General features: G+C 40.6%; 3 protein-coding genes across 4 annotated transcripts in view; 2 read left to right on the top strand and 1 right to left on the bottom strand.

Annotated features, from left to right (window-relative positions):
* Positions 1-1,931: 1,931 nt before the first annotated feature.
* fgf2 (fibroblast growth factor 2) lies at positions 1,932-10,641 on the top strand. Its single transcript, XM_012879215.3, has 3 exons — positions 1,932-2,536; positions 5,672-5,775; positions 10,259-10,641. The coding sequence occupies exons 1-3, from the start codon at positions 2,359-2,361 to the stop codon at positions 10,442-10,444; spliced, it is 468 nt and encodes a 155-aa protein (XP_012734669.1). The 5' UTR covers positions 1,932-2,358; the 3' UTR covers positions 10,445-10,641.
* A 28-nt stretch (positions 10,642-10,669) lies between these two features.
* Positions 10,670-22,985, bottom strand: nudt6 (nudix (nucleoside diphosphate linked moiety X)-type motif 6). The gene is made up of 5 exons (XM_012879213.3): positions 22,634-22,985; positions 21,190-21,393; positions 15,783-15,838; positions 12,317-12,371; positions 10,670-11,397 (listed from the first exon to the last, which is right to left on the bottom strand). Exons 1-5 carry the CDS (start codon positions 22,860-22,862, stop codon positions 11,021-11,023), a joined length of 921 nt encoding a protein of 306 aa, XP_012734667.2. The 5' UTR covers positions 22,863-22,985; the 3' UTR covers positions 10,670-11,020.
* Positions 22,986-23,635: 650 nt separating this feature from the next.
* Positions 23,636-25,094, top strand: part of spata5 (spermatogenesis associated 5) — a 155,448-nt gene continuing 153,989 nt past the window's right edge. The window contains exon 1 of one of the 2 annotated variants that reach the window (XM_036127385.1): positions 23,636-23,891. In XM_036127385.1, coding sequence (XP_035983278.1) covers positions 23,726-23,891 — 166 coding nt within the window. In that variant the 5' untranslated portion in view covers positions 23,636-23,725. The remainder of the gene's footprint in view (positions 23,892-25,094) is intronic. The other variant, XM_012879217.3, reaches the window with a different exon arrangement.

Below are 25,094 nucleotides of genomic sequence, written 5' to 3'. Positions count from 1 at the left end.
TCTCCATTTTTATGTTCCATAAATCCAGAATGAGGATTAGTTCTTTGACTTTATTACAGGCCTCGTCTAAAAAATCATCAGTATGAAACAATCTTTGTGTTCCAGAATTCCTCCTTTTCCAATTTTCTATAAGTTGGATCCTTCCAGCAATTTGTCCACCAGACATCTGTTAATTTATCCATAATCAACTTTTCCCTTCAATTATCAGCCTATTCAGTTATTCATATGTTTATTCATCCATCCTTCAAGTTTTTATCCATTCTTCAAATTTTCATCCATCCATCTATTCATCCTTCCATTACGCATCAATCTATCCCTCCATTTGTCATGCATCTATCCCTTTAATTTTCATCCATCCATTCATTTATCCCTCCAATTTTCATCCATCATCCCTCCAATGTTCGTCTATCTATCTAATTTTCATCCATCTATCCATCCCTCCATTATTCATCCACCTATCCCTCTAATTTTCACCCATCCATCCATTAACCCCTCCAATTTCCATCGATTTATCCTTCCCTCCAATGTTCATACAGGTATCCAATTTTCATCCATATATCCCTCTAATTTTCATCCATTCATTCATCCTTCCAATTTTAATCCATACATCTATCCATCCCTCCTCTATTCATCCATTCATTCATCCAATTTTCATCCATCCATCTATCCATCCCTCCTCTATTCACCCATTCATCCCTCCAATTTTCATTCACGCATTCTTCCAGTTTTCATCTATCCATCCATCTATCCCTCTAATTTTCACCCATCCATCCATTAACCCCTCCAATTTTCATCCATTTGTCCTTCCCTCCAATTTTCATGCATCCATCTCTCAAATTTTCATCCATCTATCCATCCATCCATCCCTCCCTCCCTCCCGCCAATGTTCATCCTGCTATCCAATTTTTATCCATATATCCCTCTAATTTTCATCCATTCATCTATCCATCTCTCCTCTATTCATCCATCCATCTATCCAATTTTCATTCACGCATTTTTCCAGTTTTCATCCATCCATCCCTCTAATTTTCATCCATCCATTCATTCATCCAGTCTGTTGTATTATAAATTGTATAAATCATAAATCTAGGAAGGACTGAGAATCCTGGAAATTATTTGGAAACTATGGAATTTTGTCATGAATAACATTTAGGAAACCCATTTGTTCTCCTGAATTCACTCAATTTTCATCCATCTATCCATCACTCCATTATTCACACATCTATCCCTCTAGTTTTCACCCATCCATCCATTAACCCCTCCAATTTCCATTGATTTATCCTTCCCTCCAATTTTCATCCATCCATCTCTCAAATTTTCATCCATCCATCCATCCCTCCCGCCAATGTTCATCCAGCTATCCAATTTTCATCCATATATCCCTCTAATTTTCATCCATCCATTTATTCATCCAGTCTGTTGTATTATAAATTGTATAAATCATAAATCTAGGAAGGACTGAGAATCCTGGAAATTATTTGGAAACTATGGAATTTTGTCATGAATAACATTTAGGAAACCCATTTGTTCTCCTGAATTCACTCACTATATGGACCTTATATAGATCATTTCTATCACTCTGATCAGCGTAAAGTTGAAAATAGCAATTACAATAATTCAGTCATGCCGACTTTTTCAGCAAACTGCTGTTTTTTTTTTTTCTTTCTCCCGTTAGAAATAGCTGCTGTATAGTGAGAGAAAATCTCTCTGAGTCGCTGATCTCCCAGCTGGGACGGCGTTTTTTATGCCTCTGTTCCCTGCTATGCCAGCGAATGAATGAAAACAGTGGTTCTGTTCACATACGGCCGCTGCTGGTTCTGGTTTCATTTCTCCTAGAGGCCTCAGTGACAGATTCCAAGCTGCCCGTCCCCCTTTTCCCAACCTTTACCGTGTTGGCTGCTTCAGCTGGCGAGGATCAGTGGGCGTGAGCACGGGCCTGTGTGTGCGTCTGGTTGCTTCGCACGGCGCATGCGAACTGAGGCCCAGAAGGGAAAGCCTTCATCAGAGATCTAAGCCAGCTGCACTGCTTCGGCTGCAAGGAGAGCAGAAAACTTGCATGCAAAGCCTTCTGCATGTACGGCGGAGCGGCAGCCGGCAGCTCCACATACAGCAGACCAGCAGCCACAAAGATGAGAAATGAACTTTTTCCATCAGGTTGATCTCTGGCCTTAAAGGGCTCGTTCTGCCCTGGGAGGGGAGCCGCTCAGGAACACTGACCTCTGAGGTTAAGTGGAGTCGGTTTGTGTGAAGGGCTCCAGCGAAAGGGGGAGGAGGGAGGACTGGGAGGCCACGGCGGGGCTCCTGCACTTCTCCAGAAGGAGGCGAAGCAGTTGTCAGGAAGCTGCGTGAGAGGAGGAGATGGCCTCGGGAGAAATCACAACTCTTCCCGCCGTACCTGAAGACGGCGGCAGCGGCGGCTTTCCCCCGGGGAGCTTCAAGGACCCCAAGAGGCTGTACTGTAAGAACGGGGGCTTCTTCCTGAGGATCAAACCCGACGGGGGTGTGGATGGAATCCGGGAGAAAAGCGACCCACACAGTGAGTGTTTCCAATCTCCTTTTTCATCCTTTTGGACATTAAACAAAGCTTCTTTATGTGTCTCTTTTTTTTTTTTTTTTTTACTAGAAAACAGAAGGTTTCCAGCTTACTTCAGGTTAATTATCCATTTACAGAAACATGTAGGGAAACACCGGAGAAAATCAAAGTTCAGAAGAAGTTTACTTCAGATTTACTTCAGATTTGACGGAGAATTTAACAGCATGGTGCTTTTAGTGCACGTCTTCAGCCTGCTGAGTCACAGTCACTGAAGGCTTTACGTCACACGGCACAGCAAATCAAAATGCCCTCTCTCAGAGACACCAGGATTATCACTGGTTATACAAAAGAGACGCTTCCCGGTAGAATTTGGGTCAGCTATTAGGAACGCTCAAGCAAAAAGACGGGCGTGCTTGTTTGGCCTGAGTGACGGTGATGTCTCCGAGGGCCTCGGTAAGTCACTGATTACTTTAAAGCGTGTCCTGGAGTTTCATCAGTTAGTAGGAGGGAGTTGGGAGGACTCTGGGAAAACAGATGCCTGGCAGAGTTGCTGCAGATAAAGGGCAACCTGTCAGCTAGACAAATACTTCATTCAAACTCTTGGAAATAGTTTGTAAAACGTCCCGAAGCCCCTTTTGTCTTCGCTGTTCCTCCTCTGGAAGTTTAACAGACGTGATTACTGTTTCATAAAGCGATATTTCCTTCCAAGGCATTCAGCGGGGATGGTTTTTTACCCAGAAAGCCTGCTGTGACCTGAGGTTCCTGCATCAATGCTCCTTTTGTTAAACCCCAGACAGACCTGCCAGATGAAGCTGGAAAAAATAAAAACTTCTTTCCTTATCCCAAAACCCTCTGAGGTGGACAGACTTTTTACCTCTCACGTTAATCCCAGGTGTTGCACGTTTTAGATCGGTTCCCTTTCACGGCAGGAACACATGCTGTGAAAATCCAAACCTACAGCAGCTTTTACTCAGGGCAACGCACCTCTTTGATCTGTGACTTGAAACATCCTGCCATCCTCCCTAACTCCACACAGATGTGGCTCCATTGAGAGGCTTAATGTGGGTTAATTTAGGACGGATCCTGTAATTTCTCCTGTGAGGCCCCTGCTTCCTTCTTTTGGTGGCTTGGCGCGCGGCGCCGGAGCTCTGCTGGTGAGAAGAGGAGTCTGTATAAAAACAAACAGGGTCACCAGGCTCCATGTGTCATGTAACGGCGATGCCTGGGGACGGATGTGATTGAACTCACTACTACCACTTTCCTTAGAGGTGTTTCATTCATTCGCGACACATGAGACGTCACCCAGTGTTAGTCAGAACAAGGAGGAAACTATTAAAGTGTTCTCAGCTGTTGAAGGAACACCTACTGTTTGGCTTCAGTGTTTACAGTGGCAGCATGTTCAGACCCAATGTAAATAACAGTTTTTAATTAAGTCACCAGAGCCAGGCCTATAAGCATCCATGCTCTTAATTTATTGCACTTTTTGCTAATAGGACCAGACTCGGCCTTCTCCCCTGACTTATCCAGGTTGCAGCGTACAGAGAAAGGGCTCTTTAGCCATTCCTGCTTATGTAATATCTCTAAATCAACATGTCCTCACACAAGGTGACATCCTTTCAGCTTTCCTGATCATTCAGAGCTCATGCCATGACCTCCAGCAGGGATTCAAACGCTTTAAAACAAAAGAAACAGGGCCGCAGCATTACAGACCCTCCACCATACCCAACAGTGAGCATGAGATGTGAGCTGCTAAAAAACTCAACCTAAGCTGATCTGACCAAAAGTTCCCGCAGATTTAGAAAGCTTTTCAATTTTCTGAGTGTTTTATTTATTGTTTTTAGATGTTTTCTTCTCTGGCACTCAGCTGGTCGCCACGTGAATATCATCTCTCGACTTGGTGACCCCCGCCGAGATGCTGCTGTGGTTCCAGCTGGTTCACATTTTATTAAACTACTACTCTGACTGTAAATACGGACAGGTTGAGCGAGAAGCTATTTTCACGTAGCCGTTTCCTGACTGATAAAGATCAACAGACATCTGCCTTTCCTTAAACACGTTGTTGTTTTGACTTTCCGGTTTTAAAGAGCAGCTACGGGAAATCAGCCTCCGTCACATAATTTTTATACCTCAGGGAAACAAGAAGTCAGAGACTACTATTGGAAAGTTCCTCAACACAAACTTTTTCTTCGGGGTTCCCGAATTGGGACACTAAGGATTTTATTAAAAACCTATATTTTTAAATACATATAAATTTGAGTTTTTCGCCACTAATTTAATTTGCTTAAATTCAAGTGTCAAATTGATGGACATGTGCTATATATTTGCCAATCTCCGGTGTTTTTACAGTATAATTGTACAGACAAAACCAAAGATTTTTCAGAAAGGCTCTTTTCGCTCCTCGCTGGGGCTCAGGGTATTTTTCCTGAATTTGTGCTCAAGATAACATGTTTAAATCTAAATATGTTTACTTCAGCAATTACAAACTTCATTTAAACACAGACGTGGTAAATGGCCTGTATTTGTGCAAGCCCTTTATCAAGTCCAACGACGGCAAAGCGCTTCACACAGGTGAGCTGCGCTATAGCCACAGCTGCCCTGGGGAGGACTGACAGAAGCGGACCTGCCAAACAGTCGGTGCCAGTCGGACCTGCCTGTTACAGGACAAACTCCCACTGTTGCCCCGATGGACGTGTAGAATCTACATATATGTAAATAATTGCTGAAAAGTAGTGGGGGCTGGTTCAAAGCTTGGGCTTATAAGGTTTTCAGAGGCAACAACAGATTGCATTCGGTTGTAATCTACTGATGTACCACTAGAGGTCACTAAAATACACATTTTATATATTCCTGTGTACCAATTTTTTTTGTTTCTCACTTCATGATCATGTTTGTTGCTTTGATTCGTCAAATATTGTTCAGTTTGGATATGATTCGTCTCTCTGTTGCCGCCATGGAGCACAAACAAAAAGCCATTCCCTCCACGACTGTTTGATTTTGAATCTGAGGATGCTCCTTTTCTAGTTTTCTTCGTTCAGTAAACGGATCGCTCGTTCTCTCTCTTTGTTTAAACATTCCGCCATGGCAGTACAAATGGTTTCTGTTTACCCTATTTAAATAAACTTTTATGTTCATCTGCAGTAAAGCTTCAGCTGCAGGCGACCTCAGTGGGGGAGGTGATCATCAAAGGAGTTTGTGCGAACCGCTATCTGGCGATGAACAGAGACGGACGGCTGTTTGGAGCGGTGAGGGACCTTCTCTTTACAAATGCCTTGTTTGTTTTGTATAAAAGTACTCAGCTATGTTGATGATGACATTACATAATAGACAGAGATGTTTTTTTTTTCTCCAAAGTCTAAACAGTTTGTCTTTGTGTTATTTAGTTTTGTCTCGTTACGTCTGAGTCACGGGGGGGACAGAAAGTCATCTCACATCATAGCATCGAATGTCAAGTTTAAAATGTCATGACACTGGGGTTTAGTTTGGAGCCGCTTTCCACGCAGCGTAGACTAGAATAGAAGCAAAATGAGGCTCTAAATATGTGTTAATTACCATAAGTGTTTTAAAAACGAGGCCAGTGCGATCATAAAAGCCGTAAATAAAAAGCCAGGTGGCTTTTAAAGAGCAAATTCTAAACATTCATTTACAGCGGCTTGTAAGAGTAGTCAATCCCCTTCAGATTTTTATACATTTTGTTAAGTTACAGCTACAAACTTCAATCCATGTAATTTGGGATCATATGTGTCAAAAGAACACGATTAGCACATAAAGTTGTTAGTTTTAGATTGCAAACCTTGGCGGATTGTTAGATGACACTGGTCAACATCAAGAGGACCAAGCTTACCACGGTGGGGCATAGTGACTCTGGAGGAGCTGCACAGATCCATTAGAGCGTGTTTATACAGGTCTGTAATTTGTCGACAGGATAGCTGTGAAAAGTCCAGTTTGAAGTTTGTCTAACAGCAAACATGAAGAATAAATGCTCTGGTTAGATGAGACCTAAACTGATCTGTTTTTCTTACGTGCTAAAGGCTATGTGTAAGTGAAGAGTAACACGACACATCAGAACACACCATCCCCAGCATGAAGCATGGTGGTGGAAGCGTGTTACTGTGGGAAGGTTTTTATTCAGAGTTGATGAGAAGATGGATGGTGCTGAATGCAGGACAATCCTGGATGAAAACCTGCCAGATGCTTTAAAACAAATGCAAGCAGACAATGCCCTTAAACATGCATCCTGGGCTAAACAGCAATGCTTTAGATCCAAGCATCTTCATGTGTTAGAACGGCCCAGTCAAAGTTCAGATTTACATTCACTTGAGCATCTATAGCCAGATTAGAGACGTGATGTTCACAGATGCTGTTGTTGAATCTGACTGAGCTGACTTAAAAAAGAAGAGGCTTAAATATCAGAACCCCTAGTTTTCTATTAATCTATTTGTGTGTTTATGTTCCTGGTTTTCTTTTAACTTTTTCATTATTTTTCAACATGGGCACAACCATTTCTCGGGTTAAGTAGAGGAATCGGATGCTTAAATGAAACACCCCGAATTTCCCCACTGCGGGACATTATCCATTTCAATAAATTAAATTAGTGGTTTTAATTTAGAAAAAAATATGAACAATTTCTAAAAGCATTTATAGATTTTCAGGTTCTGCTTGAAAACATTTATTCTTAATCGTACGGCACAATAAACTAAATAGCTTTATATTTTTGAATGGCAAGATATATATATATATATATTTTTACTAAAGCAGTCATGACAAAAACATTTAAATTTTATAATGTTCAAAGGACTTGGCCACTCACTTCAGAAAAAGAAATTCAACTAATAAATAGATGTATTACACCTGAAAAGAAATGTTAGGAATCTATATAATATAAAGATTTATTTATTTTTTTGCTGGCCTGTGGGGTATGTTTGAAGCCTACACGCCAGCATTAGAAGAGGAGCGACGGTGTTCCAGGCAGTTCCTGGAGCATCTGAAAGTCAGTCAGAAAAGTGCCTGAAGGCCCCAGACGTGGAGGATTCCTTGTAGATCAGGGCTCACCAACATGGGGTCCGCAGGCACCAGGTAGACCCCAGGACCACATTTAAATAGCTATTTTATTAATCTATTGACATAGATTTAATAATGAAAAAAGCATTAAAAACATATTTATATAAGGTACAGTTAAGGTGAGTTTGGACTCTTGTAGTTCAAAGATCAGAATTGATAGCCCTTCGTATGACACAGTACCGATGAAGTAGCTCTCAGTTTGAAAACGTTGGTGAACCCTGTTGTAGATGCTTTCCACATCATTTCTAACATTTATATTAACATAAGGTATGTGACAAATCCCACCACAAAGCACAGGCAGCTAAGTTTTAGATAATAATGTGGATAAAAGGGAAATGCAAACTATTTTCTGTTAAATAACTCTTTCAATCCTTTTTTGTTTTGGAAAACTTCAATATAAGGAACGTTATTTTAAACGTTACTTGTAAAGTGTCTGAGACGTGAGAAAAGTACATTTGTTAAATTATTTCAGTTGTTTAGTACCTTTTAGATTTGACGGCTCATAGAAGTGTCACAAGTTTTCTTTTGTTATTGGGGACTGTTGTACTCTTGTGTTCAGCTTTCTTTGCTTTATAAAGCTTTCTCCAGAATTTTCTCATTCTTTGAGAAATATGATCCACAAATGATGACGATGTTGATGATGAAATTTATGCTAGTTTTTCCTGCTTATACTCAGTCATGTACATGGTTGTACCGTAAAGGAGTCAAACATCTATTAAACCTTTGGTCTCAGCCTGATTGACTGAAATATTTTCCATTTTCTACCTTTTTTTTTAAATATAATTAATGAATTCCCTGAAAAACTGTTTTGTCCCAAACTGAAGAGTGTGTGAGGATTTTCTGCACATTGGTGATAGTAAACCCACACTGCTGCTTTGTTGCTTCCAGTGGCACGGAAAGTAAATCAAGTGGTGTTGATTTACGAGGGTTGCTAGTTGTAAAGCCTTGTACTGCATAATTAGGAGTCAGTATTTCCTCCTCCTAACGAGAGGCTGCCTCCTGAGTCGGTTCTGTTGTCTGTGTGCGGATTTGTAAAGAAGTGTCCCTGTTTTTTTCTTTGTTTGTTTTTTATCTCATTACGATCATTTGTTACCTGAAGGAAAACTAGAATAAAAAGTAAAAAAGTCTGACCCTGCCCATCTTAAAATGTCCTTGAACGCATCAGACCATAAGTGGTTTGTGTTTTTAGTGATGGATAAACCACATAAGTTTGAGCATTTTATACTAAAAGTTTTATGTTTTGAACCTTTGTCTATTTTTTTTGTGTAAAACCTTTTCATTGTAATGAGTCAGACTATTCTGGGGTAAAGAAAGCCATCTCCAACCCGACATTTTCTACTCAACATGGGTCAACGATTAATGGAAGGAGGGTCTAATATGAAAATCTTCAGAAAATAAACTATTCAGAAAAATTTACTGTGCAATTTGAGCATTTTTATGATTACGTATCACCATAATTTACAAAAACACAATAAAAGGTACAAAGGTATCTTTATATTTGTGTATAAAAAACAAATCGGCCCATTTTCAGCTTGATCTGTCTTGACCAGTAATTGGACCAAACCTTAGGGCTACTAGATGGTGCTAACACTATCTGGTGTGGAAAGTATTTCCAAAATAAGTTTAAAATTGCCTTCTAAGCACTAATATGCAGAGGTGGGTAGTAACTAGTTACATTTACTTGAGTAACTTTTTGAAAGAAATGTACTTGCAAGTAGTTTTACTGCACCATACATTTTACTTCTACTTTAGTAATATTACTTTAAAGTAACGCTAATCTTACCTAAGTACAATTTCTGCTCTAATAACTTCCCTGAATAAAGAACAAACATGTTAAAGAAAAACTGCACCAGTCTCAGACTTAAACTGACAATTTATGTTAAAGTGAATATATAGTAAAATGCAGTAGATGCATTATTGTCACTGGAACTACCTTGACATGTATAAATGTACAAACTATCCAACTGTAATTGGTTTCAAAGGTGAAAAAATTACATTTGAAGTTGTTTTTCTCCTGCCTGAAGTTGTTATTCTGTATTTATTTATTTTTAATGGAATCTTTAAAATACCAGTTTGCACATAACTTTGTATTAATTACATATTTTTTTACAAATTAAACAGATGTCTTGATCTGTTTCTCTGATTTTACTCAATACTTGAGAAGCAGTTTTACTAAATACTTCTTTTTGGAGGACTACTTTTTACTTTTATTTGAGTAAAAATATGTTGAAGCAGAGCTACTCTGATTCAAGCACAATTTTTGGTTACTCCACCTACCGCTGCAAATACGTGAAAGAAGCCTTCTGCATCATGCAAAGCCATATTTAGGATCTATTCGAGCTGTGAGAGAGCGAGAGAGAGCAAGACTTTTGGCCGGGAACGTTTGCAGCCTTTTGGACATCTCAGAGTTCCCCTGGATCGATAGAGGTCTACACTTTCTAGAGCGTACCTACAGACACTGCTGTTTTAGTCATGCTAGCTATGCTAACGACACTGAAAACGAACCAGACGTATTGTTTCCTTCCTTCCTGGTTGATTTTTATTCTCAGTACACGGTCTGACAGTGGAATATTATTTTTCACAACAAAAACCAGCAGAAACAACCAGGCTTCACCGGGATGAATGAAAAGTCACTAACGTGACCGTGTTCTCTGCCTCTCCCTTCAGAGACGAGCGACGGACGAGTGCTACTTCCTGGAGAGGCTCGAGAGCAACAACTACAACACGTACCGCTCCAGGAAGTACCCGAACATGTACGTGGCGCTGAAGAGGACTGGCCAGTACAAGTCCGGCAGCAAAACCGGACCGGGTCAGAAGGCCATTCTCTTTCTTCCAATGTCTGCAAAGTGCTAACCGGGGTTGAGACAGAGAGAGACGACGTGAAGGCAGTGACCGCAGTGTTGCGTTGACATTGCCAAAAACAGCTGTGATGTTTTATCCTGAACCTATCTGACATTATTCAGCTTCACTTCCCCAACGGTGCCACATATTTAAACGTATAACTCCAGGATTACTCCACAGATGGCAACCATAAAACCAAGTAGAGCCAACAAATAAGCAGGCTACAGTAAAAACCCATTTTTAATATTGCAGGAACACTTTCCAGACTATTTAATTGTCATGTTTGATGGATGCAAATAAGCTTTTAAAGCGTTCTCTCATCTCTGTAACATAAAATTAGTGCAAAATCACAATCAGTTTAACAGATTTAGACTTTAAACTGAGAGAAGAGTATTAAATTAAAAACGGAGCACGTTTAATAAATATGACAGTTCATGCCAGTCACAAGAACGTGTTTCAGCAGCTACAACTTAACCGAACCTAATCCTGAGAAAGTGACAGACTACGGAACCTGCAGAACCCAAACTAGCTTGTAGAGTCCAGCCTTTAAACCAGTTTAACACTGGGCCGTACCACCCTGGCTGAGCTCTACGGCTCAGCAGGAAGCTGTCTGTGGTACAGCTGGTAAAACATGCCGGAGTAAACGGCTGGCAGCTCCTCCATGGTGAGGTCGATCCGGTCGAAGCCTCGCTCCAGGCCGTGCAGCAGCAGCCGGGCCACGCGGGACGTGATGGGCGTGGTGCTGCTGGTCTCGGCCAGCTCGCTCACGGCCAGCCACTCGCAGCGCAGACACTCGTGCGTGCAGAAGTTGATGTCGTAGGTGAGCGGGCTCAGCCGGCAGATGATGTACATGTCGGACATGCCGAAGGCGCCGGGGTGCTGGTGCTGCTGCCGGATGCTGAGCAGCGATCTGAACTCGGAGCGAATGCCCGTCTCTTCGAACACTTCCCGGACAGCGGTGGCTCCTGGGGGAGATTGGTCACACGTTTAGGTCAGTGTGCAAAGATTTTAAACCACCCCCTTATTTCTTTACGCTTTGCTTCCTGCGGGTCAGACGTCACTGTAATCTTTAAAAGTGGTCGAGATAATTTGTTCTCCGGGGCTTTTTGAAGGCTCTTTCCCTTAAAGTTTGGTTGCTTTTTCACTCCTTTCTAGTCCTCTCCTTCTACCTGACCGTCAGTGTCTGTTGCTGGAGGGAAGGTTTGGCATTACGACCATCCTAATGCAGGCTTTTACGCCTAAAATGTACCTAAAATGTATTTAGAATGGAGAGTACCACCTCTGAAGCTGCTGTGACTTTAACCCCCCATCCCTAACAATGGATCAGCCCAAAGAAAGTAGATGAAAAAGTATTGAACTAACGAGGGTCTGCTATATGTGGCGGGTCAGCTCCAGAATAGTTTGTTGGTCCACCTGAACACAAAGATTATTGTGTTGTACATCCTTATGAGCAAAAAAGGAACAAGAGTCCAAAGAAGCACTTTTAAACTACTAATCTGGACCACTTTAACAACTCCAGGTAACCTGAACTGATTTGAAGTAAAATATGAGGAAATTTAGAGGAGCCTGACAATTATAAATATGATTATATGGCTTCCAGGCCTGCAATTCAAATGTTAGGGGGGAAAAAATGGAAGAAGCATATATTTTCTTTTTTCTTTTGTAAAAACAAAAACAGTTTGATGCTGCTCCTGGTGTGGAACGTGTAAATACTTTAAACGCTGCTTTTAAAATGTTACAAACTTTTCAGTGGGAGAAACAAATGATCATGTGCCTCTGTTTTGTACAGATCAAATGAATGTATATTGTATATTCTAAAGGATTTAGTTAGATGTACTGTAGTAGTTTTTTTTTTTCTTTTCCTTTCTCTTTCTCTGCACTCACCGATATTCTCGCCTGGGTCCGACAAACCGCCAGGAAACTTCCAGGCGTTCTTGGTCTGGAATCGGAGAGGAAAGCGGACATTTTACACAAGTCGTGACGAAACGTCACCACTGGAACTGAATCGCAGGCAGACGCCATCAGCATAGCATCACCGACTTCGCTCCGTAAATCCTCAACATGTTTTTTTTTCTCCTCTTCAAAACGATGGACCTCAGTAGTTGACAGCAGAGCTAATGATTACACAGGAACGGGAAAAGGCTCCGCTCCCTCGCTGAGCTAAAGCGACCCGGACAACGCTGCTTCACCACCATCTGATATTTAATAACATGCTGCTGGTTAAATTAAGACCTCTCTGTGTGTTGTTGTTTTTTTTATTTTTGTAGATGCTGCACTGCAGCTTTAGGTGACATGTAAAGCTGATAAAAGGCATTTTTTTTTGTTCGGTGTCTCTTCTACAATGTGCAGTCAGAGAGAAATAAAGAGATTCTGTGCTGCTTGAAGGGATGTTTGTGTCTGAGCTGAACGAGTCGATGCTTGATCCAAAGGGGAACTGAGAGAACGCTGACCCTGGTCAAGAACCTTTGTCAAGTCCACCAGGAAATTATGAGGAAATTAAATCTAAACGATGGTAAAGTTGTTCACGTTTTCCCCACTTCATTCCACACAAAACGAGGGTCGGTGGCTCGTTGTTTGCGCTGATGTAACAGTTCTGATGTCTTAGTTTCTTTCCAGGAAAGTTGCTAACTCTCGGTGAACTCATTCAGCCTCATGGGGACTTTTTGCTGCCAAAGGACCAGGATGTTGAACTCCTCAGTTCCAGTAAACCTCTTGCTGAGGAGGAGGAGGAGGAGGAAGAGGAGGAGGAGAGATAAAGCAGCCGTGTCACTTCCAGGCCACTCACTCTTCCACCTTTAGGTTCATCTACGAGTCGTTAGCAGCGCGCCTTATGTCCTCCTTAGTTCATCAAAGCAAACCTGGCCTTGATTGGCTCTTGGTTTAATCTTGGGGTGTCTAAACTTTTCGTCACAGGGGCCAAAATGATCAACTCAAAAATATTTGAGGGTCCAGAAATTTAACAGCAACAAAAAAAAAAAAAATTTAAAAGTTCTTCTGTGCATTTTTATTTACCTGCACCACAGATTATGAGTGTGCAATATTTGAATTCAATGAATCAGATTTTCTGTAGGAATGGAACGTGTAAATCACCGTATATCCAGAACTTTAAAGAGGTTTTGCTCTTTTGTCGTATGAAAGGATGGTTATGTAGTTTGCTCAGTTGGACAATAAATAAATAATTCTATTTTTAATCTTCAATAAGAACAGGGTCCGGGTCGGTCTTTCTTTCAAATCTCTTGCTGTATTTTAAGAAATTAATTAAAAGCAGATTTGGATGCACCGAAGTTTGCACATGTTATCCTATTTACCATGAATTTAAAGAGGATATAAAATGTGTGGTTATCAAAATTACTTGTGTTGTACTTGACATTTCCAGACTTTAACTTTCCCGTAATTTCTTTTTTTTTTTACCCTAATTAAAAACAAAACGTCTCCATCTGCATGAACCAACGGTACTCGAGGTAACTGTCGGGCTGACTGATTGCTCTAAAATCGCCCTCAGGTGTGAGTGTGTGCAGGTCTGTCCGTCCTGTGTGTCTCTGTGATGGACTGGTGAGCTGTGCAGCGTGGACCCGCCCCCCATGAGTCTGCAACTATAAAACCATGGATTAATAGCTGTTAAACATCCAACTAGAATTACGCCAGAAGCTTGCTGATTGCTGCAGAAAGGACACGACGAAGGTGCAACTTGCAGAGGGACATTTAAACCTTTTTTTGAGCTCTTACTGGCTCTCTCTGAAACTACTGACCCTAAAAATATATATCTGATGAACTGCAGCAGCATTTTGCATTGCTTCTCCCGCATTGGTGGGGATCTTATCTGTGAGACTGGGCATGCACACATGGGTAGGGCAAGCAGGGACATTTTGAAAGCGCTCCATTGAAACGGAAGCTGAAAAGCAGCGTTGGCTGAGGAGCGGGATCCTGACCGCAGCGCACATTCAGCTCATGTAAACAGGTTGTTTGCTGCTTGGCGCCGATTTAACTGTTAAAGGAGCTTAATGTCTGGGAGGAGCTGCGGCACCGCTTTGGATAAACAGAAGCAAGACGGGTCAGCGAATAAACAAGACGAAGCATTTTGTGCAGCGACAGGATATCTGTGATTTTCTGGCTCATTATTCATACTAATTACCTAAAGCTCTGAATCTTAGGAGAGCGTTGTTAAACTTTTGCATCTAAACAAAGGCATGAAAACTACTTTGTGCTGCTGGATTTCTTCATTCACACCAGGAGCTGGTTATCTGTTTAGAGCCCTTCTGGTCTTTGTATTCCTGTGATTTTCAACAGCTAGAGACGCACCGATCAGTCCTTCTGAGACTGGAATGTGCCCATTTTCCCTAAATCTGTGACTGATGGGTCAAATGCTGAAAAATATGTTCTTTCCCCCCTTAAATGCAGAAAAACTAAACACTGCTGGCATTTTCAGCCTATAAAAGTATCAGGTTTGTGCTTAACCTCTTAAACCTGATGGTGTATTTTGCAAAAAAAAAAAAAAAAAAGTGCATAGTCATATTCTATGAGGTATTTCTCAACTTGTATAATGCCTAAACTGCTAATCTTGCTATCGACTAACATAAAAGTCCTGGAGGATGATGTGGGTGTGAAAATGTGAGAGTAAATTATTCTGGGCCTGTGTAAATGAGATTTAAATGTCCAAAAAAAATGATTTTGCCTAAAAAAAAACCAAAACAGATGTTTACCTACAGAACTTTTTTACTTTTGCTATAAAGAAGGAAATAAAAACAATATATTGGTTAAGTCTGTAGCCAGTTTGGTGTCCAACAAACAAGTGAGAAGTTACACATGTTTAGATTGGAAAAAAAAATAATCTAGGCATATCTTCAATTTTTTTGTGCCATTTTGGCAAAGTTTTAGGCACAATTTTTGATATTTGGAATTTATTCTTGAAATTTAAAATGTGGGATGCTATCATCTGTTTGTAGAGGAGTCTCAGATGAAGATCTGGACATATGATAAGTGTGTCTGTCTCAGTTAGTCAGATAAAAGTGCGTTATTGTTGCTAAAGAGCATTGAAAAGGGGGCTAATCTTCAGTTAGATTTAAAACTCTTAATTCTTTCCAAAAACCTGAATCACTCCCCCCCCCTCCTTTTTATGTCTTCAAGTCTTCTAAAAAAGGGAAAAAAAGGATTGAGGCTGAAATCAGCAGGTAGGACCTTAAAGAAAGCAGGAAATCATACGGAAAAAGCCAAAATGGTGCATTTCGACTCCCTTGACTAGTTCACTTTAAAAGGTACAGGTAGCTGAAGGCAGATGGATTCTGCTGTCACTACAACTTAAGGGAAATTATGAACTTACACGTAACATCGTTTACTCCACATAGACATTTACCTTATTTTTGTCTTGGACGACCAGAACTTTTCCCGTGGACTCATCAACGACCGCACCTTGAGCAGGAAAGCAGAATAATCACCTGTTAATGTTTAACACTGGAGGAGAACATTGCTTCCTGTTTCCTGGGCCGCTCCATCAGGAATTAACTCCTGTGAGAAAATATTTACCAGAAGTTATGTGGGGAGATTCTACCAAAGTGACGTATTCCTGCCCAGGTGAACATCTCCACAGCAGGAGCTTCAGTCATGACTCCAGTTCACCAGGAACTCACACTCCACCATGCAGCGCAGAGCCATGTGTCACCGACAACGTGTCAGAGAATAAAGTCAACTCATCCATCCATCACTCCATCCATCCGTCTGTCACTCCATCCATCGATTCCATCCATCCATCCATCACTCCACCATGCAGCGCAGAGCCATGTGTCACCGACAACGTGTCAAAGAATAAAGTCAACTCATCCATCCATCACTCCATCCATCCGTCTGTCACTCCATCCATCGATTCCATCCATCCATCCATCACTCCACCATGCAGCGCAGAGCCATGTGTCACCGACAAAGTGTCAGAGAATAAAGTCAACTCATCCATCCATCACTCCATCCATCACTCCATCTGTCCATTCATCACTCCATCCATCCATCCGTCTGTCACTCCATCCATCCATCCATCCATTCATCCATCCATCCATCCATCACTCCGTCCATCCATCCATCCATCCATCCATCTGTCCATCACTCCACCCATCCAACCGTCTGTCCATCCATCCATTCATCCGTCCGTCCATCCATCCACCCATACATTCATCACACCATCCATTCATCCATCCATCCATTCATCACTCCATCCATTCATCCATCCATCACTCCATCCATCCATCACTCAACCCATCCATCCATCCGTCTATCCATCCACCCATCCATCCATCACTCCACCCATCCAACAGTCTGTCCATCCATCACTCCATCCATCCATCCATCCATCCATTCATCCATCCATCCATCCATCCAGCAGTATTTCCATATTTACACACTGAGCTTAAACACTAACTGGGAAATAATAATAATAATAATAATAATAATAATAATAATAGTAATAATAGTACTAAAATGTGTCGGCGCCATTACTTGGAGGCAGGAAAAGAAACATTTGGAGCTGACATGTTCATGTTTTCTTGTATGGCTCCTTTTATTTTTATTCAGATTAAATTACTAATTTAATCTGACAGTTTTTGTGTTCTGGCCCTAGGAACAACGGGGGGGGGGGGGGGGGACCTCATCGCTTTTCTTCAAGATTCACCCCTGACATTCCCTTTGCTGCCAGCTTGAATAATGAATGACCAACCTCCCCATGTTGCTGTTCTTAAGGTTAAAATTGGTAAAAGTACCAAAGCTTTCCTAAAGCTAGAGATTGAAAGTCAGCCACACAATTCAGATTTTTCTTATCTACACATCAAAGCTTATTCGTTTATTAGATCAATGTCCAGAGCATAGGTAAAACTTAATTCTGATAACATGCAATGGCATCCCTATGTGGATATTTTGTAACTTATTTTAGCATTTTTCCCCCTTCATTTTAACAACTCTGGACAGTCGTTATTTTTTTTTTTAAGTAGTGGTGCTTTTAACGTCTTTAGACCTCAGTATTCTTCTGTTGTTTAGGGTTTCACTGCGTTTCTGTCTAGTCTGGCTAGATTTGGCTCACACAATTATTAATATGGATAATCCCCTTTACAAATAAATAAAGGCAAATACAAATAAGCAACTGAGGTGAAAAACATTAAAAGTAATAATGCTTTAAATACAAACACACACAGACATGTAATTAATGGAAAATATTGGGAAAAACCTCAATATTTTCAGACATAAACAGATGAGTGACTCAACTGTGCTTGAGAATGATGTCAACGTCCCACTTTTAAGATTTAACATTTTTTCTCCCGCCTGAAAATATATGTTTTTTTTCCCTGCAGGTAGTGACTAAGAGAAGCAACTATGTGCTGCTGATGACAGCTCAGACGAAGGAGGAGGAGGAGGAGGAGGAAGGAAGGAAGGAAAAACGGGCCACTGTCTTTTCCGGCGACTCCGTCTGAATGAATGTCACACACGCATAAAGATGGATGGGTTGTCCTAAAAGCTTGACTTGGACCTGGAAGTGGAAATTGATGTCATCCTCGGCAGCTGTGCCATATGATGCAGGAGGAGGCCTGGTTTCTGTCCAGAGAGGCTATCATTAAGTAGACCTCAGCCCCAGAGGCAGGAATGAGGAGAAGGAATACGGCCGGAGAGAAAAAGATTGTAAGGCGTTTATGTGAAAGAAAATAAACTTTTAGAGCTGAATTTTAGAGCTGCAACAGGGAATCACTGCTGAAAAGTCTTCTGTTTTGTCTGATACGTTCATGTGATTATCTACATCTTCTGTAAAGCGACTCTTATCTGTCTGTTTTTGACTGGAACATTCAAATCTATCAGATGCTAAGGACTATCTGCACGCTTTTAGCCTGTCAGGAAGTCTTGGTGCATTCAGCTACTCGAACACTATCTGGTCTGTGTCTCCGTGTTTCGTGTGAATCCGTGTGAATTCTGAGTCATTATAGTTACATGATGATAATAAATCTTGATGAAACAGCTGAAATAAGAGATTATATGTTTGTCGTACTCAGTTTCACAATAAACACAGGCTCAGTTATACGTTTCCTCTGACATATTAGCCATGCTAGCCTTTAATGTCGCCACATTGGACCAAACAGAGCTGCAGCACACAACTTCGGCAGCGGGGGAATTACGGCTGTGAACGCCACCCTGCCAATCAGAGCGCTGCGTGGTGATCACGCCTGCCTTCCCGCTATCGCCACCGATCATAAGGTTTATATCTGTTAAGTCAAAGCAACAGATTTCTGAGGAAAGCAGCGCCACATGTGGTTATTTTTAGCGCTTACTTCCAAATACACAAAATTTGCCCAGATTCAATTTTAGGTTTAATACAAGGCTTGAACATTTCCGTTCTGATAAGAAAGTTACCCTGAGGCCACAGGGTTTGGGTTTTAAAATTTACTGACCCCTTTCATCACCTCTGCTAACCTTTGTTTATCAATTTTTCTCTCTCCGTGTATCCTTTCCAGGGAACATACGTCTGGTCCAGGCATGAAGCACTTTGCTCCTCTGATCATCGAAGCTACACCTGGCCAAGTCTCTCCTTTGCACTATTCCACTATTTTTGGCATTATTTATCAGATTTCTCTGTGGTTCTTTCCCGTGGAACAACACACTAGAGCAGTGCTTCTGTATTTAGCGATATCTCTACCCTTTGTGGAGGACTTTGCTGCTGTTCTTTAGATTTTCTGTCCCACAGGAAGTGCTCCTAGCGTGGTGGCGTCCCTTTTCTCGGCAGAACCAGTGAAAAGGGTGTTACTGCCATTAACTTTGTGCTCTCTCTGTTTTTCTAACCATAGAAAGTACACCTCTGGATCAGTGTTTTAGTGATTTAGTGCAGGAGCACCCCATGGAAGTGTTGGTTTCTCCTGTTTTGTTCTCCTTTGACACAAATAAGATGCAACTCATAGATCTATACTGCCATCTCTATAAGTATACAGATGACACGATTTGTGTTGGTATTATGGAGTCAAATGGCTCTGAGAAGCATTCTGCTTATTTTAATCATATTTTTGATCTGATTGAATGGCGTAAGACCAGAGATTTGTTTATTAATGAGAGCAGGACTGATGAAATAGTGGCAGTTTGACAAAAAAAAATCTGTCACCTGTTTTCATCAGTGATTGACATGGTTAATGAATTCAAATACGCCGTAACCTTTATTGATAGAATACTATGTTTTTCAGTGATGCGGTTTAAGTATTTAATAAGGGAATTGAATGCTTGCAATGTAAGCAAAAGGTTTTTGTTATAAGCATGTTATTGAAAGTGTTTTAGCTTTTAACATGCGCCCTTGGTGTGGACAATTGGTGAGCAAAGAATTAAAACAGGCTGCCAGGAATCGTCGGCACAGAGCGAAGATTCAAAGAGTCTTTATTCTCACCACGTTTTACTGTGGTGAAATTTCTCTTTGGCCACTCCGGTTCAGAGTATACATAATAAAGGCAAAAAAACAGGCAATGAACAAGCATTACAGTGTTTTTTTTATTTTCATTGTAGCGTTCAAGAGAGATTAAAAAAATAAAAGGATGATTCAAAAGTTGTATGAACTAGTTGTCCTTCAGAAGTCGCAGATAACAGAAAATGAGGTATTAAGGTGCTTATTGTGCAAAGAATGCTGGGAGATTTGTATCAAGGGTAAATAAAGCAAAAAAGGTCCAACAAACTGACCCAGAAATGTGATGAGCTGCTTTTCTGGAAAGCAAAATTGAGCCGCAAGAGCAACTGAGAACATTTATTAAAAAAAAAATCTTTCACACCAAACGCAATAGTGCTGCTTTTTATGTTTTTAACCACTATGTGAAGCCAAAGGTAAATTTCCACAGTTGTGGATTATTTGTAGTGTTATTGCTTGAGTGAGCTGAGCAGAATCTAACTGGATCTGAATCGAATTTTCAAAGCAGATTGTATTGTAATGAATTATGTTGATTTGAACTTAATGTGGATTTAAATGGACTGTTTCTGCTTAAATCTGAATTTATCTTGCTCGTCTTATTGTGTGAGTGTCTTGAGACGATGAAGACAACAACACAAACTGAGCTGGGAAGCACCAGAACTGGTGATTAACATCACACGCATCTGTCTAAGCACTTTATTGCACAACTTCTCTCTGCACCCAGGAACCCAGGCATTGTTGCAAACCGTTGCATCTTTGATTCCTTGGTGCTGTGTCACGTTCAAACGTCGCACAAGTTTTGTTTAAAGCAGTTTTTGGCAAACAGAGCGGGGATTTCTGTTCAAAGAGGATGCTCTGGACATGTTCTGACATGCTTCACGCATCTTCATGCAACTGTGGCGAAGACATTAAAGTCACTCGTGCCCTCTGCTGGTGGATTACAACACTAGCAACCACCAATTCAAAATATTTTCTTTCAATGCTGAAATTACAAAATAATAATAATAATAATAATAATAATAATAATAATAATAATAATAATAATAATAATTATTATTATTATTATTATTATTATTATTATTATTATTATTATTATTATTATTATTATTATTATAAAAGAAAACATCATACTTCTGGAATCTGGTGGCTCTAGCCAAGTTCCTTGGGGTCTATGAACCAGAGAAGTTTGGTATCACATGACGGTGGATTAAAGTGGATTACACAATTAAATCAGAAGATATTTTTTTGAGATCATTTTCTCTCATAAAATTCATCAGAAAACTGACGTGAGACTTCCTGATCAACATTACTCCAGAGATGAAACGATAAAAACGAGTTTTGGGCCATAAATGCCTACCTGCCACTCCAACCTGATGAGTAGCAAACCCCGGCAGTCTGCTTTCTGCTTCTCCCAGCCACAGAGCCAGCATGGCGTGATCGCTCTTGGCATGGTGGAAGGTGAAGCCGTGAGCCGCTGCTGCAGCAGCGCATCGACTCAGCGAGATGGGAACCCGTAGCCACACCGCCATCTTTCCCTCAGCCTTCCACTGGACTAAAGAGTCTGCAAGGTTCAGACATCAGGCATTAGCAAGAATCCACAAGCTCTGAAACATGAATTCAAATCAAAATGTCCCTTCAACACCAGCAACGTCTTGAAAAACGTATTCACACCTCTTGAACTTTTTCACATTTTATAACCTGCCGTGGTCTAAATGATGACGGTTGTTCATTAATTAATGTTCCCTAAAACACCTCTGAGGACAGAAAAGCAGTATTTATACTGAGATTAAGTTTCACACAGATGGACTGGGTGACTTCACTGCAAAAAGGGAACTTAAGGTAATTCAAATTTTTTCTTGAAATTAGTGTATTTGTTCTTGATTTGAGCAAGAAAATGAGATTATCTGCCAATAGAATGGGTATTTCAACCCATAAATTAGATAATTAGATATACTGCACTTGAACTAAGACGATGGAGATGAGTTAATCCTATTTTAAATGCAAAAATCTTATTCCATTAGCAGATAATCAAGGATAAATACACTAATTTCAATAACAATTGTACTTACTTTTAGTTCCCTTTTTGCAGCGTTAAAGGCAGTTGTTTGCACTGGATTTTATTGAGGTGCATGAAAGCAGAGGGGACTAACTTTTTTTGTCCTTCTCCCTGTAGCTCGCAGCTGAGAGCAGCCATGTTTTGTGGGGGATTTCTCCCTGTTAAAAGCGAGCAGTTCTTCTCCACTGTTGCCTCATGCTTGCTAGGGCGGAGGGATTGCTGCAAAGTCAGATACTTGATCCAGCAGGCTGGGCTTCTTTACACCCTTTTCCCAGCTGGTATTTTAAGAGGAACTGGATTTGACTCTAGTGCATTAGACTGTCATGGATTATATGTAATTAAATCTGGAACTGAATCTCCAGTTGGATTGTACTGGAATGAATTGGATCCAGTTTGGACCGGGCAGGAAATTGGTTGATTGATGATTTCTGTCACGTAAAGTAAATTCTGTTAAGATTGTTTTTTTTGTTGTTGTTGTTGTTTTTTTGCTCTTAAGTTCTACATGGAAAACCTGCATTGATTCAAGCGATTCCAACTGATTTGTTGCCATTTAAGTAATGGAAGTAACTGTCAATAAGCCCAAAAGGGGTTTTCCGGTGTAACCAGTTATACCTTTTGCATAACTTTAGCAATAATAAACATCACTGAACACTACTTTGTGATTAAAAATATGGAAGCTGCCTCCTCGTGTGTGTTGCACATCACTGATGTCATCTTAACGAGTTGCAGCTTCAGGACAACAGACCTTGCAGCAATCTGCTGAATGCATGTTCGCTTATGTCCGACGGCAGTCCGGCCTCAGCTAGGTTCACTGTCACTCCACCGAACCGGTCCACTTTGCCCGTCAAAGCGCCGGGTCCCTCCACCTTGTGAAGCTGGGAGCAGGCGACGGCGCACGAAAACGCCCGAACTTTACAGCCGAAACGGCCTCTGAGCAGCGGGGACAGTCTGGGCAGGAAGGCACAGACAGCCATGTTACAGAAAAAAAATAAAATAAAAAAAACAACAACAACAAAGCGACTTTTCAATAAAATACACGTCTTCACTTCAACACCGGCATGTTAGCATCATGTTCCGTACAGTTACATAAAGTCCAAACTGGAAATTGCATAAATACCGTAATGATTGGCGGAAATGCGCATAAAGAAGCTCGCTGCAGCTAAACTGCCTGTAACGAAACTCTGATCTTAATGTCGATTATTTTCCATTTCTACAGCTAAATTCGTTGTCACGTATTCACACGGTACTATATTAAAATTCGGCTTTGTATTATAGCCGCTAACATAAATTAATGTTTTGAAATTTTGGCCTAAATACCGGGAGCGATCCTCATCGAGTGTTCGTTATAGCATCTATAAGCTAAACGTAAATCCAAAATAACTGATGAAAAGTACAAGAAATAAACCAGCATGTCATATTGGGTTAATCCCGAACGAAAGACAATAAGGTAAATGTGTTTCTGACACAATTTAAACCTTTTAATGTAATGTTTTTTTAAATCAGTTATGAAATATACCTAAAATATATTTTTTATGGGATTTTGCTCTGCACTGATCTTTTTCAAGGTTGATCCATTCCACTTTCTAATAAATATAGAAATATATATAAATGTATTAATTCTTAAAAACAAACGTTTCTAATAAGAAATCAGTTTGTTAATTTAACCTGTTCACAAACAGAAACAAGCACGCAGCAGCTGTAGAAAGGCATTGGTCCGTGCTTTTAGGTGCATTACAGTAGAAGGAGGCGGGGCTCAACTTTAACCAGGAAGTGCACGGCTGCGCTCCATGTTTACACACGTTTCCACTTTCACGTGGAGAATATTTCCACTGTGATAATGTCTTCCAAGAAGAATAAAAGCAAATCGAAAAGAGCGAGTGACGCAGATAATTCACAGCTACAGAAGGATGAGTCCTGCAACCTGCAAACATCTGGACTGGAAGGAGGAAGCTGCAAAACTTCCAGCTGCAGCTCATTCTCGGTTCTGGATTTCATAGAAAAAGGTAAGAATTTGGTGCATGGTTCTGATTTTTATCAGCTAAAGTTTATGCAAACTGATGTGAAAATGAAGTTCTCGGTATAGTGAGGATGTGGGCTTCTTTTTGCTCTGTGATGCTGATAGATGCTCCTCCAGCTGATTCTATGGAAGAATGATAATATGTTTTCTTTATTTTTTCCCTTTTTTATATGCCCAGCGGCATAGATAACACACTAACCAGCATGACATCCTTTGTTTTCGGCCTGGAGAAGTTGTTACAGTTTTATACATGTTGTAACACCCTTAAAATATTACAATATTACGAGAAATAATAATAATGAATTAAAGATTAACTGTGTTGTCTGGCACAACGTAACAGATTCAGTGTGCATGAGAATTAACATGTAGAGCCATAACCAAAACAGTACATAAGCCAGGAAAGTAGTATTAATGAAACAATGAAAACAACACTGAATGACTAGAGCATATTTTTATTTATATCAAGTTTGTTCATTTATATAGCACATTAAAACAAACATATATCAATTATTTTGTATAACACCTCATAATGTTGTGAGCTAAATGGTTAGAAAACAAAGTAACTGGACTTATTTGACAATCTTCACCAGCATGTGAGCATAAATGATGTTGCACCGGCCTAAAAAGATGCTCCTTCTTACCTGTGCCTTATGTATAAAATAATATCTGATTAAATCATTGTCATCAAAAGGTTGTTTCATGTGTAATTAAATTCAGGACACAAAAAAAGCATGTAGTAAAAAAAAATCATTACACAGAGAATGATATAGTTCAATTATGACTTTTGGTTCACAGCTAATGATATGTCTAAATTGGCTTTCTCATATAGTTAGAATATTAAATAAAGTGAAATGAGAAAAGATTGTTAGCATAGAGATGTTATGACCTACTCAGGCATTGTGAAGACTGCTGACCTGATGGTTGTCTTGCAGTCGCTGGCAATCTTGAGAGGAGGAGGGTAAACCACAAACTCTGGCTCGCTGTTCAGAGAGTGGTGTGCATGTTAAAGAAAAGTTAAGTGGAAGGAAAAAATGTGCACCTGGGATGACCGCAGCCCTGAGAGGCTCGTGTAGCAAAGCTCGTTCTTGGAGTTTGGGGAGATTCACGAAGTGACGACTGCTGAGCTTCAAGAGCCACCGGACAGTGGTGTCCAGGAGATGAGCTACTACTCCTGGTGTTAAGCCGCTCC

Source organism: Fundulus heteroclitus, chromosome 23, assembly GCF_011125445.2.
Source record: "Fundulus heteroclitus isolate FHET01 chromosome 23, MU-UCD_Fhet_4.1, whole genome shotgun sequence".
Taxonomy (NCBI): domain Eukaryota; kingdom Metazoa; phylum Chordata; class Actinopteri; order Cyprinodontiformes; family Fundulidae; genus Fundulus; species Fundulus heteroclitus.
The sequence above is the reverse complement of the archived record's forward strand: the minus strand, read 5'-3'. Positions and strand labels throughout refer to the sequence as shown.